The sequence below is a fragment of the Vanellus vanellus genome, assembly GCF_965231255.1.
Source record: "Vanellus vanellus genome assembly, chromosome: 5".
Lineage (NCBI taxonomy): Eukaryota > Metazoa > Chordata > Aves > Charadriiformes > Charadriidae > Vanellus > Vanellus vanellus.
The window spans coordinates 32,521,942-32,537,015 of NC_138910.1; the positions used below are offsets into that span (position 1 = coordinate 32,521,942).

A 15,074-nucleotide genomic window follows, 5' to 3' on the forward strand; every position below is an offset into this window, starting at 1 on the left:
TAAGTTAAATGATAAAAGCTGGAGAATAAAATAAAGCACAAAACTGATACAAGTACTCTCTATTTGTTTTGATCTTCAGAATGAACAGGTCTATTCAAAGATGACAAAGGAATAAATTAGCAAATGACTAATGTAATGCATGAAAGGGCGTCTACAGGATTTGCATGTGCGCACACACACGCACTTGCATACAGACAGCTTGGCTTCATTAGAAATCTCACTACCAGAGTTTAACTTAGATAAATTAACTGCATTAAAATACTGACATTGTGAGGATTTTAATACTATCAACACCCTGTAGAGGGCATTCCTGTGTGAATTTTTAAATGCTTTAAAAAAATAGTTTAGAGTTATTGAAATCTGTGACAAATGTGACAGCTCTGCCTATCCTCACAGCCTCCCATTCTCATCTCCGGTATCCTTCTCCTGTATTGCCTCCAGGCACCGTTTTGACTTGGCGTCCGTGTGCCCACTTCCAGTTTTGCTCAGTCCACACGACAGGCATGCCAGCTGGATCTGCTTCATGTTCTCCAGGGCTTCGTTCTTGGCGTTCTTCAGGAGATCTCCTTGGCCCTGAGGATGCAGAGACAGACACGCAGGAGAGAGTCAGGGATCACACACATCGCTCGGGACCGACAGCGGCAATACTGCTCTCGTGTCTCTGACATACTCTTTGGTGCTGTGGAACAGGTCCAAGGTCCCGTCTCAAATCCCTTCTGCCTCCTTGTGACCACCAGCCCTGGGGGAAGGGACCGAAGCCCCTTTTGCAGCCCAGTACCCAGCTCAGCGGCTGGCAGAGTGGGCAGGGTGAGCAGGACAGGCACCAGATTCCCCCCATGGCAATGGCCACATGTGCCCAGCTGAGGGTCCTCTATGAGCTCTGAGACCCCGGTTACCCACCCTTCCTTGCACCCCAATTTGCTAGCCAGCCTTGGGCCCTCCTTTAGCAGAGGCAGGCCAAACTGCGCACTTGTAAGAAGCACAGCACCCTGCAGTGCCACACTGAATCCACCTGAAACATTTCGTTTGGGACCTTTGAGCAGGAGAATGGGAACGGGAGACTTCATGAGCCAAAGCCTGCTTCTGTATCTTCTCAGAGCCTGTAAAGGTGAGGTGACTAAGAGGATGTCAATCCAATTTGTAACTATCAGGAAAAATGCGTTACATGAAATTTGTATTAAGGAGATGGTGTTCAGAAATGCCAAAATGAATATTTATGCAATATTGGTATCTCAAGTGCCACGAAGCAACAAGATTTTGGTGCTAGAGGATACAAATAAATAAAAGCCAGGAGATGCACCTGGTTATTAAAATTCCGTATTGCTAAGAACTTGAGCTGCTCTTCTCCTAATGTCACCCGAACTACAGCTTGAAGTACACCACTCGCTGCAGCTGGTTATACGCATATTCAGAAGGAATACCTCCGCTGACTGAAATGTCACATTCGCATCCCTGCAACCTAACCTGTCCTCCTATGAACCCACAGATGCTTTGCAGGGTCTCAGAGGAGACAACAGCTATTACAGTGGTACCCGGGACACACCAGAGGGGTAACTGACGACCGACCCTCCTTCGGTTTTCAAAACAAACCAGATGTGCTGGAGGAGTCACAGCGTGACCCCTTCCAGCAGTGGGAGCATCTCTCTGCTCTCCCTTTCCCCAGATCTAAGAAGAAGGATTTATCCCGCACCGATGAGAGCACACTTCTTTTTTTTGCCAGAGCCTGGCACCGGACTCGCACCGCTTGAGCCCCCGTAAACAATGTTCACAATGAAGAAACAATGGTGGCTTGCAAGTCCCGCTGCACTGGTAAACACCACGTGGGAAACCACGTCAGCCAGGGATGGCAGCCCGCGCCCAAGAACGGGATTGCCTCATCTCCTGGTGACATGAATTTGTCCCTGCTGAACAAGGCAAATCGCTACCCAGATGCTGGGAATCCAACTCGATGCGAGAATAACAAAACCCACTGGGACTGCGTGAGCGGCTCTGCGCTATTTGGTATGGAGCTCTTTTGAAGAGATTTGAATCTCGGCAGCATGACAGTTATGAGAATACACAGACAAATAGCTTGGGATCCACTCAGCAGACGTGGTTTGAAAAAACAAAACAAGAATAATTTGCGCAGCACATATTTCACATAGCTGTGACCTTGCTTTTAGGACAGAGGTTGAGCTTATGGTTAAAGGGGGTAGGCAGGAATCCAGGAACCCCGTAGCTGCCTCGAGCGCCCAGCACACCCTGGTCCCCCCGTTTGCAAATGGCACAGGAATCATGCAGGGCTGCAGCAACAGGGATAACACGGCACAGGCAAAGGGATCCAACAGCACTGTCATTAATGACATAATAATGTTATCAGAAAGGGTGGTAAGATTCTTCACTACACAAGTGCAGCTTTAAATAATTTGGTTTTAGGATGAAATAGACCCAGCTGCAATGGGGCTGCTGCTTTTTCTTATCATGCACACAGGACTGAAGACACCAAAGGCTGCACCAATGTGCAGACAAAATTGGTGTGATGATGCTTTGCAGCCTTAACTTCTCCAAGTCAAAACCTGGTGCTATGTATTCACGCACAGAAACAGAAAAATCCCCTCAGCACAAGAAACAACTCAAAACAGACATCCCAACAGCACCAAGAACAAATAAGCTCAAAAAACTGGGAGAGCCAGTGCAGCAGAAAGGTAAAATGGTGACGATGGAGGCACAGTGCCCCAAAGCACTTGGCATCACCGTTGATGGGGTGTCTGGGGAAAGACTTCTAGGAGCTTGTCCTCTGCTGTGGCACAGGCAGCATCTCTCCAGGCAGCAGGAACAATCACCCACGCCGTGCACAGAGGAGGAGGATCTCCCATCATGCAGCAGCACAAGACGGATGCAGCTCCATAAGCTGACAAAAAGAGCTTCAGCTGAGTCTATGTCACCTTATTCATGTCCTCTTCCTTCTCAGAGTGAGGGCAATGCATGGAAATCTTTCTCAGGGTGGCCCACAAATTGTGCCTTTGCCTAGGGACTCTCCAAAACACTAATTCAAGGAAAGCTACTTGGGATTTGATACAACCCTGCTTGGAGGACGACAGCCTGAGTCCGCCCTGCCAAGACTTCTATCTGAAGTCCCCTGAAGCCAAGGAAGCTCACACCCTGTGTGAGGGTGCCGAGCCACCCGCTCTCCCTTATGCATATTCCGATTTCACATTTAAGTAACCAGGCAATTCAGACTACAGGTTTCGTCTGAGGCAACGCACAACATGTCTTCTGGTTCCAAGAAGGAAATCACTCCTCCTGAGCATGCTTCCAACATTTTGAAGACACTCTTATTTTACAGTGATCTAAAAACAGAAATGGACTTATCAAAATAGTGCAATCCCATTCATGTGCAGACCAATTGATTTATGTCTTAGTTTCCTCATACTTTTATTTTTAAGCAGCTGGTTCATTTGAGCAAGCTGAAGGAGCAAAAATGATTTTGAATCATCTGTCACAAGAAAATTAATGACAAACCAGCCCCCTCTGACAGTGCTGTCATAATTCTAGAGACACCATAAAAAAACAATCTGTGGGCATGCTCTCTTTGCAAAGCCATCTGTTTGCTTTGAAAAACTGGCTGTAAGCATAATCCGCTTAAGAAAAATGTCAACAAAATTGTGTCAACACCTCAACGAACTAAATACTGGAGAGAAGCTGGAGTAAACTTTAAAAGTACAATTGCATTGAAACAATCTTCATAAATCAGTCATTGTGATCATCTCTGTGCACAGAACAATCCTCTTTGCCCTTAACAAACAAAGCATCTCTCTTCCAGACAAAGAGAGATCACAACGGTCCAATTCAGCATCTATCCATCTATCTCCTTCCTGCTGTTGATATCATCAGCCTTCCTGAAAATAAAAACTTGTGTGAAACTTTAAACTCAGCATTTGGCAGGACACTAAATTAAACCAGAAGAGATTAATTGAGTGTTCTACTGGAAAAACTGATCAAGGGGCCCACTTTTATTTAGAGTTAGGGAACATTAAATGTCAGGTTTCATACACCTAACTACAACTAACCATGGAGCCTCAGCGCAAATTAACATTACAGTACAAATAATGCAGCTTGTCAAGCAAGCGTAAGATTATAAGACTTCATCTTGACAGGCTAATACTACTTAGAAAACAGGGATAATCTGACATGGCTTTAAATATTGCTCAGTTTCAGTGACAACCCATGAAAGGTATTAAGAAGCATAAGTAGTTCTAGATAGACACTGGCAATAGCCATGGATGGGATGAATTCTGTATGTTGTTGTTTATTTTTTTTTTTCCCAAATCAAACTCCTAAGTTTTTATGAGTCAAGACAACAGCTCATTATGTCCAACAACAACTCAGACTCTGAGTTTGGGGAAATGAGAGGAGAAGGTGGGTTTGGTAAGTGGCGCCATTTTGTGTTGGACTCTACAATATTATTATTTTTTTTTTTATATGTTGCATGTATATGTCTACATAAATACATGGGCATGGGTATGTATATTAATAAATAATTACTATTTCTATTCATGTGCTATGGAACACCCCCGACACGTAGGTCATGACACACTGCTAGCTCTGGGCACCCACCAGGACTGGGGACTCTGGCTACCACCCAGGAGGGACCCGAAGCCCGTGTGTTGGCTGCTTGCTTGCACCAGCATCAGGGGACCGCAGAAGGACCCTGAAGGCCACCGCTCTGTCTATGCAGAATCGAACTGCACCAACAGGCTGCCCCACACAGATGCTTTACTACCAGTGAAGTGGAAAATCCCACATTGAGCAACAGGGCCATCCCGGCGTTCAAAACTGGCTGTGTTTCCAGGGAGGCTGAAAGAGTGGCTGTGAAGGCCATTCTGTAATGTGCTGCTTGCTAAAGCAGACGGTTGCTTATCTCCTGGCAGACATGTTCTCTGACAGCACATTATGGGAGCTTTCCTCTCCGCTCCTCAGGGGCCGAGTAAACAAACAATAAATAACAGAGGTCTTACCGCCCGTGCCACATCATGCTCATGATATTACTGTTATTTTTTAACTTTTTCTTAAAGAAAACAGCTCTTATATTTATTATTTAATCACAAAGTAAAACCTCCAGAGGCTGTCAGTGGTTGGCTGAAAAAGCCAGACATGGCCAAATAAAACAACCGCAAGCATTGCATTGCTCCACATTTCAGAGGTAACACAGGTAAAGTAATGGCACCGATAGTTTGTGCCGAGGGATTTGGAAATCAGAAACACTGGAGACCTGCTGTGATATTGGGATATTCTGTGTGGAAGTGGCATTTACCACAAGGGGTGCATTTTCAATGTGTCGTACTGGGTCTTTAATAGTGTTTAATATTAATAAGGAGGCACATGATTAAATGATTGCACATGGCTTTGAAAATGAAATCCTGAGGAGGAAATCATTAATGAAATGATTTACTGCTATGTTAAACTTGTTACAAAAAGCAGATATTTTTTCCATGCATCCTTCAAAGTTCAACGTGGGAACAATTGATATGAATTTGATTATGATACATCTGTATTTCAAAACAGAGTACTCCAAAAACATACAAAGTATTTCTGTATCAATGCAGACTTTAAAAACCCACCCTTTTCACTACTACTGCATATAGTTTGTCAAGAGCTTTGCTTTTTCTCTGTGATAGAGATCATACTGCACAAGCTGGCATGAAAAATTTTGTACACAAAGATTATACACAAAGCCTATTATCACTTCTCACACACTGAAAAATAAAGGATTGCAAAAATGGGTTATCCCACAGGAAAAGCAGGGGCCAAACATTACTTGTCAATTTATTTTAAAGCCTTGCATAGCAGAAATTCACTTCCTGTCAGGAAAATAAAAAGGCCACAAATATAAATGATGGCACTTAAATGACACTCCTTGTGCCACTGGTGTATCACTTAAGGTCTAGGTTTTGGGCGTAGCTTCCCACATACCCATTTCTGAACCAAATGCAAGAGCTTGTTTCTACCTGGCTGAAACCAGCAACAGCTCTGCCACTGAGTAAATCGGGCGACCTGACCGAGTCCTCGCTGGGACCTGAATCACTACATTTCTCAGTATTTGCCAGTAATTTCAGACATCAAACTGAGCGTCTCATTTTGGTGTATCAGCGTGTTACTGACAGCCAGAGACCTTCTCTCCCATTTCCCAAAGCAGAGCCTAGCAAAAATTTGCAAGAAGGAAATGGAGCTGAGAATCAATTATATCACAGAGAACAGATCTGAGATGTAAGAAAAGGAAAATATCCACTCAGGGAAAGGTGGTCACCATTATATGAAGTATTAAATCTCTTTAAGCAAAAGCAGGGAAGAGAAACTATTGTGGAACAGATTGTCGTGTGCAGCTTTAACACACACAAGGTTACGCGATAAAAACAAGGTGAACATGAGATTTTAGATGACCGTTGAAATGGAATCAAAGGTTGTGCCAAGCAACAAGGTCAGAAGCTCAAGGGCTGATCTGCTCCGCACACACCATAGCCAGCAGCTGGGACACCCAGGAGAACAAGGATGAGGAAGAAGACAGAGAAGAGGAGAAGAAATCGTTAACAGGAGTAATCTCCTAGTATTGCTGTATCTAGCCCAGATTACTACTTACTTAATCCTTTCTCCATCTACTTCATCAACCAGACATACAGATGCTGGCTGGAGGCTTTCCTTCCTGTCTCTCATTACACAGGGGGTGGAGCGGGTTCAGAGGGCAGAAAGAAACTCAGGAAAAACCCAGGAAAAAAAAAACGGGAGAGCAGAACCATCCTTGGCTGCACTGTATTTGCCAACTGTTTTACGCAGGGAAAAAAAATCATGTTTGCACCTGATACGTGCACGAGTCTCGGAAACAAAACCACACCTGCAAGCAACACTGGCAGCCTCGAGGGCACTCACCAACTTGCCAAGATGCACAGCCCTAAGGTGCCACATGGCTGCCAGCAGCCTCCTGCCAGCAAGCACCTCACTGAAGGGCAACTGCTGGGTGAAGAGCTAAGGAGTAACCATCTCTGCAAATACCATTGACAAAGCATGGGCTCTTTTTCCAGTGCAGTCAGTTGTAAGAGCGAGAGAAGAACCCCAGCATTACTCCAGGTGGTTGGTAAAATTCACATGGCAACTCCAGAGCAGCCTGGCCAGGAGCTCCCTGCACAAAAGCAGAAGGGGCTCTCAGCAGTTCAAGGAAAAGCAGGCGGAAATCTGGATTACGACCCCTCCACAGAGCCCATTGAGCCCCAGCTCGACCTGAGCACCCACCAGGTTCCGGTATATTAGTCCAGTCCTCTTCGAGGCATTAATCTCTGCAACCATAACAGGTGTTCAGATACCATAGCAAAGGAACAGAGGTTAATAAAAATGACTAAATAAATTATAATAAATAGAATAAATAAATACCGGACAAAGTAAAGTAGGATTCAGAGAGTTCTATCTTGTAATATAGATCAAATCTTAACCTCATCCGCGACTCTAGCGTGATTACTCATCGCGACCACGGGCTGGACTACTTTGTTAACACACCCAATGGTTTTGTGACTGCAGATGGGTACTCTAACACAGGAGCCTGATGCCAAAATTGTAAATGGGGTGTGTTAAGAACATTATCCAGGTTAACTGAAAACCAGTTCAATCTGATTTTAAATACTTATATTTAAACTCCTGAACTAGACCAACCTGTTCATTAGGCTGTCCCACACAAACCCCAAAATTTTTTAACTGATCTTATTTGCCATTTGGGTCTCAGCCCGAAGGTCAGCACTGGAGAGGATGATTAAATGAGGATCTACAGAGGTGGTCCAGCATTAGGCTGGCTAGTTTTCTAGGATGCTAGCGACAGTTCACTGCACAGCCAGGTGGTCAATCCCGCAGCACAAAGCAGTGACATGAGCGGTTGGGAAGAGGCAACGCCAGCTGCTTCTGCCAGTATGGCACCTCCTTGAAAAGCAACCATGGCATTTTTCGCCTTCTTTTCCAGCTGTTGGAAAGATGCAGTTAAAATCTAAATGGCTGTGCTGGATACCGAGAGACAGCCCCCTCGGCACCACACTGGGCAAGGCTCCCCAGTTTATTACAAAACTGCCCACCCATCACTTGTATACTCCCAAATCGCGGGACACAGCCAAACACAAACCTTGAGAGCAGCCTGGGAGGTGGAAATGAGCAAAACACCTCTGTTGTACAAGGAAAACCACGAAAGCAGTCATGCAATTAGCAAAAAAGCAAATACTCAGAAAAACTTCTGATTCTGGCTGCTGGCCTTGCCAGCGTGAGTGTATCGCTGCCTGATGCAGCCATGGCAACTTCGGGAAGAGGGTCTGTATTTGTAATTGTCTTACAGAATTTGCCTAATGAAATAAAGGCGAAGGACATCTGTGGCCAGCTTGCTCTCTGAAATGCGGTCAAGTGCCCTCCCAAGCCCTACTGGCCCCAGACCAAAGTCTGAGAAGGAATTAACATCAACCATCTACTTGAATGCCTAAGTGGCAAAAGCACTCATGCTGCAGCATTCCCTATTGATCTTTAAACAGACCATCTCCACTGAAATCTGTGGGCTCTTGCAAATCAATCGCACCGTTCGGCTACTAATCTATTCCTTCAAGCAGGCAGTTTATGTATAAAAAGAGTGGGGGTTTATTTTCTTTTTTTTGTTGTTAAATGCCTCTTGCTTCTCTCTCATCTGGGCGTTTAAATTAAATTACCTTATATCAGGCTGTCAAAAGCAATGAATGTGAACATTGACTGCCTGTTACTGTGTTGCAGCAGGAATTTGCTTTCAGAAATAATGGCATTAATTTGATGTTAGCCATGTGCTGAGCAGTTCAGATGCTTGTGTGTCTCTCAGGCATTACATCTAGCAGGCAGTTTGCAAGCACAGCCACAAATGTATGGACTCTCGCTGTCAGCCCCTCCACGCTAGGAGCCTGCCTTTTTTCTGGTGATAAGTTTGAAATCAAAAGGTTGGCTGGAAGGCCGGGAGTGCACAATCAATACTAAAAAAAACCCACATCATTGAAGAAATTGGGGCATTATTTATTTTTTTTTATACACAGCCATGACATGGAAATCAAAGCTGTATGTCCAGGCATTTATTTCTTGGTCCTCCTTGTAGTCACAAAACCCAATTCCCCACATGTACCGGCACCAGCTGGTAACTCCAGTAAAGTCCAGTGAGTCCCAGAAAAACAAAACAAAGGGAAGAAACATGAGGCAGAAAGGGCAGACTTTTTGTGAATAAAAGGACCAGCTGCAGGAAAAGACATGTTTTTGCAGCTAACAAAACACCTGTGCAGAGCAACCCCTGAGCAAAACACTTGGCTGGGAATAGCTGGCACTCCCCCACCTCCCTGCTCCCTGGTGCCCTTCGCACTGACTCACAACCGCCCAGGCTGCAAGCCACACAGTTAACATCAAAATCATGTCCTTCATCGCAAGTGTTGACTGCAAAATGTCCATTAACTTCATCAGAAGCTGGAAAGGCTTTACTGACCATCCCCAAGCTGATTCTGTTTTGACTGAATACAATAGGCATCTGCGTGGTTTGGGGTTTGGGGTTTTTTGTTTGGTTTGTGGGTTTTTTGGGGGGGAGAGGGGGGCGGGGGGAGTGTTACAGAAGATGTACTACTCCTTAGACCACTGCTTAGGGCAATAGCTAAAAAAACCCACCCTGCAGCTGTGCTTAATGCTAACTGAAATGATCTGATTAAGATGAAGTGAAGTTACACCAGTGAGAGAGCAGTTTCTGGACAGGTAACAGAGCATACTCGTGCAGTGCTTGTTCCTGTGTACAGCTCCTTACGCTCTCCTTGTCTCTGAGTAACCACCTGGCACAAACACTAATTTCTTAGCAACTATATGGTTTGCGAATCCTCCTGCTGCGGTGGCAGCTGGCAAACATCACCAGCTGACGGGGGTGCAGGAATCTGCAGAACCCACCCGAGTTCCCCGTTCCTACTTGGGGACAATGACACCCCTCTGAAGGCTGCTCTTCTCCCTTCACGCAAGGTGCCATGTGTAATCAGTTTCTAACCTCTTCACAAGCAGCACAGACCACAAACAATTTTATGCTGAAGCAGATAGCTTTAAGCTGAGACCAAAAATGCCAAATCACCCGAAAGACCAAGTGAAGAAAAAAATAACACAAAATGCTATCTAACTGCTAGGAGGGAACAGGTTTTTAGCAGATCCCTAAGCAAATGCACCTAGTCCCTGTCAGCTGGGACATTCCCTGTCCAGGGACCGGCCCTGTCATCCTGGTCCCTGCAGTCAAGGCAGGTTTGCTGGTGAGACTGGCCAGTGAGCTCGGCAAAAGCAGAGCAGAGCCACCTTCTCTGCTCACGTTCCCCCAGCCAGAGGTCAAAGAGGCTCCTGTGGGTTCAGCAGCCATGGGCTCTGAAATAATAGGGCTTGTTTCCCTCGGGAGAATCCCAGCCTCACCCTCCCAGTGCAGATATGAAACCAAGTACAAACAGCAGCAGGTATGGTTATTTTTGTAGGCACCACACTGACCCAGCAAGCAGAGATGTACCAAAGAGAAGCAACTGGGGAGGACAAAATCTGGAGGGGTCAGAAACAGGCATGGCTGGATGTTGGAACTCTCCATGAAGGATGGGAACGGGGGCACAAAGCAAACGGAATGAGCCAAGCACAAAAATAAGTGGTGCAGGACAGGGACTGTAGTATTTATTTAAACATTAATTGCCCCAAAATGTCAATGAGGGAACTGAACAAGCACAATTTCCAACCCATTACAATGCTATGCTACAGAATATAAGAAGCCTTTTGGCAAAATTGAAATAAATTTTTATGTCTGATACAGAGGGCTGTAGTAATACCTCCATAGTTACTGGTGAGAGTTAGAGAGGATGAATTTAGACTACCCAGCTTCAGACCACTGAGACACCCTCTAAAGGAAACTGTCCTCCTGATGCTGCTGGCAGACTCCAGTCTCAGCCCGTTCATCCCAGACTGCTCAATTAGGCCCCTCAGGCTGAGCTGTGCAACTCCCACCACCTTTGTCACTGCTTGAAAATGTGAAAAAAAAAAAAAAAAACAACAAACTATTCAGGTGCTTTTCAGTGCCCAGTGCCTTCATGTGGCTCATCTTCTCCCTGCTGCTAGGTACACCAGCATCACCAGGTCAGTGGTGTGACAGAGCAGGAGCCCAGGCAACACCGAGTGAGAGCACGCAGAGCACTTGACTGCAGTTATCATCACTCCCTGCTCTGTCAAGTCAGAGTGACCACAGTGTATCAGTAAGGCTTCTCTTGCCGATACAGGACCTATGTCTGAGCTGTAACACAGAGGATGCTGGAGAAAAAAACCTACTATACAGGCCTTTTTAACTTACTCCTCTAAGTCTGACTATTGTATGGGTTTAGTATGCTCTCTCACATACACAGCCTGACATAAGCAATGCCATCTTTTTCTTTTTGTGATCTAAAAATAAACAGCAGCTGCTACAGCAACAGAATCACTAGTTTTGTCTCAGCTTTTCTCCCCAAATGGTTCCCACCTGTACCTGGGAAAATGACCCCTAAAAAAGGGTCCTTTAGCTCCTGCAGGGTTGGTCACCTTGCACTTGATTTCAACTGACCCAGGTAATAGACGACTGTAGCTGTCAAGGATACAACATAAAAGATTGCAGTTTCCCAAACTGCCATTCATACAGTAAAGCTTCCTTCTACCCGCAAGCACTTGGGTCTCTGATTTCCCTAGCCCCTGCACAAGTTTTTGGGAACACCTGCCACGTGTAGGGTTTATGGGATCTACCAGGATTGCTGGGGAAGAATAACCGCAAAGCAAATGCCTGGTCTCACTCAACACCTACAACTTTCCCTTAATACAGTTTGTAGCTTTCAACTAATTGTCCAAGCCCTCCCTGCAGATCCATATTGCCAATAATCATATATGTTAACATAGAAGTCTTTACTCCGCAGCCCTCAACTACTGGTGGCTCCAGACTACAAAAATAAATCAATATGGCCATTGAGTTAAATAGCGTTTTACTTTAACCGCAGCCTTTGGAATACGTTAGCAGTGTGGTTGAACATTTTCTCTTTTCAATGTCAGGAGGCAGTAATGGAAGCTGGACTGGCACAATGAAACGGGGAAGGTCATGCCAGCTGGATTCAGGGTTCAGCTCCCCTGACTCCTGCACTCACGCAAGTGCAGAAGAAGTCAAAGGTCCTGGCTAGCAATGGCATTATTCACATCCCGACACGCGGAGAGCAGATTCCTATCTATGGGTGGGAGGGAGAGGGGGAGGACCTGGCATTCATACAGAGACATGCTATCCCCTAGGTTCAGCAAAACACAAGGGGCAACTATTGCTCCTTATAAAGTCCGTTACCGGATTTGACTGAGGCCACTGACAGTGCCAAGGAAAACCCAACCACCATCTCAGCAATGGAAGAGGAGGAAGTTTTGATGGAGCAACCAGCTGCTTTCATCACCTCCTGAGCTCCCCCAGGGAATTAGCTTCAATTAGACACCCATTCTCCTGCAGGAAGTGGGATTTTGTAAATGCTGGCACGCAATTCACATAACAAAAGGGGCAGTCAACTTCACATCATTTATAAGCCCCGGGGAAACTGTATGTGATCCGGTGACAGTACCTGCAATGAACTCAAAATATACCACAAAGGTAATTTTTAGAAGACATTAAACCTCTCGGCACACACCAAAGCTCACACTCAAATGTAACCGTTTCGGGCCAGCACCAGTTTACAGCTCCCAGAGAACGGCACAATTCAGATCTAACAGTAAGCAAATGCTGGAGAAAAAACAATGATCGAGTGATCCTCTTAGTGTTCCCGCCATGTACAGATCAGTACCCGGGTCTCTCCCTGATACTCAGCAGCCCTACACAAATTCATTAAAAATTACTTCTGTGGGTGGAGGCTTCAGGCAACAATTCCCTCCTGCTCTGGACTGCCATGGGCCACCTAGAAAAGGAGTCCATTGCTCAGACACACACTCCCTTGTATGACAGCAACACACACACGGGCTGCCAAAAGGAGAAGCTCCCTGGTGGCACAAAGACCCGTGTCTAAATGAACTGGGGAATTTAACAGTGTAGGAATACGACTGCTTTGGGTAAAAATCCTCCCAAAGCCTGTGGGTTACCCAGACTCAGGCAGGGCGCTGAGCTGACACACGCGACCTCCACACTTGGAGGAAAACAAAGAGAGTTTTCTCTACCTGCATTTCGTTAGCCCTGAAGCAATCAGAGCTCTGCCAGATCTTTACCAGCATACACACAGATGACGCTGATTCACAACGGCATTCAACAGTTTAAAACACGAGGAACACAAAACACCCTGGCAGGCACCACCAGTGTCATCTCTACGCGGGCCAGGAGCAGCGTCGTGCACTAGCTAGGGAGGGACGAGATGAGCACAGCGAAAGCAATTCTAGGTAGTGAAGTGAATTTGCTAAATAATGGAGAATAAAATACAACTGAAAATTTTTAAAAATGTAACATGTCTTTTCAATAATAAATAATCATGCAACTGAATCTTCTCATGTATTATTTAAGGGACATCAGGAATCCTCCAAGTTGTATAAAGAGCTAACTGGAGTCTTCTAAGCAATATTCAGTCCCTGAACCCAAGAAAACACATCCATTTCGTGTGTCTCAGCCCATGAGAAATACCATGCTGCTTAACAGATGACCCTGAAACAACATCAACAGTGAATGTAAGGGAGCAAAGGAAAAGACCACCAAGGTCTTCAGTGTTGTGAATAAGTCATCCAGGTGAGGCACCACAGGACAGTGCCAACCTGGGAAGGAAAAGGTCTCTGCAAGCCCCTCACTAGTGCCAGGCGTTGGGGCAGGAGCACCGCCTAGGGCACAAGCCCAGTGCCACCCCATGAACCAGGAATGGACCGAGAGGAACGGCTGCTGCCCCTCCAGCACACTGCCTCGCTGCTTGAGCTGCGTGTGGCAGGGCTGGCAGCTCAGCTTGGGTTATAATGAAATCTTTAACACTTCACAGAGGCAGCTGCTCATTCTCTTTCTTTCTTTGTTAGTACAGCCATTGACAGATAAAAGCAAGAAATGTGTGAATTTCTGCTGAAACATACTTTCATTACAGCCCTTTTAATTCCTCTGAATGAGGTCATGTTGTCAGATTGGCATAAACAAGATTTCCAACTCCCGTGTCTTCCAGGTTGTGTTAATTAACTCCACCGGCAGGTACGGCAGTCTTTGATATCCATGTCTGAGATGAAAATGTCACCGTTGCAGGGGAGGGGACAGTGGCAGAAGTTGCTGAAGTTCCTACGCCACTTGCAGTTCCTGCCTTCACTGTCTCCTCCTCCAAGGGATGGGAGATGACACTGACCCAGTTTTTACACGCAAGCAATCCTCCTTTAGTGGGGAACCAGCTACGAACATTATTCCATTCAGTCATCTTCCCCGCCTCTCCCTTATACTACCCATTTTCCAGCTCAGTCTGCTCAGGCACACATACATGCAGGAGTAGCTCCTTTTCCTCAAAAGAGGAGTTCCCTCAAGGAACCTGTAATCCTACCTGCTGATTTTTCAAATAACTTCCTCATAGGTGATAATCTTGTTACTGCTCCGAGCAGCATCTAGAGAACAAACTCTTTGTGTGTTCACACATCATTACCTGAATGTTATTAATTACTTTTCCAGTTGCACAGTCTTTGGGTCGGATGACCCACAGCCCCGAGAGAAGCTGGCCTTCACACTCAGGTGCTAAAATCCCTGCCAGGTTGGTAGAGAAGAGAGATGACAGCAGCACAGCTGGGGCTCAGGCTGTGACAGGGTCTGCCCCACCAGCGGGAGCACAGCAGACAGCCAGATCCCACACAGCAACCCCAGGGTGAAGTCCACATGGATAGAGTGATAAACTCACGTGAACCACAACACAGGTAGAGAAAGCTTCAGAGACATGAGAAGTTTAGTCCAGATCAAGAGAGGGGAAGAAGTGGACACACGAGTAAGACGAAGAGTGTTGTGGTTCTCCCACTGCTTTAGCATGATTTAGATGATACACACAACTGGGGCAATGCAGAGGGAAGGGGGAGTTGAGGCTGGGGAAAAA

At 45.8% G+C, this 15,074-nt stretch overlaps 1 protein-coding gene across 1 annotated transcript in view; it reads right to left on the reverse strand.

The window, feature by feature from the left end:
- Positions 1–390: 390 nt before the first annotated feature.
- PLCL1 (phospholipase C like 1 (inactive)) overlaps positions 391–15,074 on the reverse strand; it is a gene marked incomplete at both ends in the record, with an annotated part of 211,220 nt that continues 196,536 nt past the window's right edge. The window contains one exon of the mRNA XM_082483560.1: positions 391–573. Within this exon, the coding sequence (XP_082339686.1) occupies positions 391–573 (183 nt within the window). The remainder of the gene's footprint in view (positions 574–15,074) is intronic.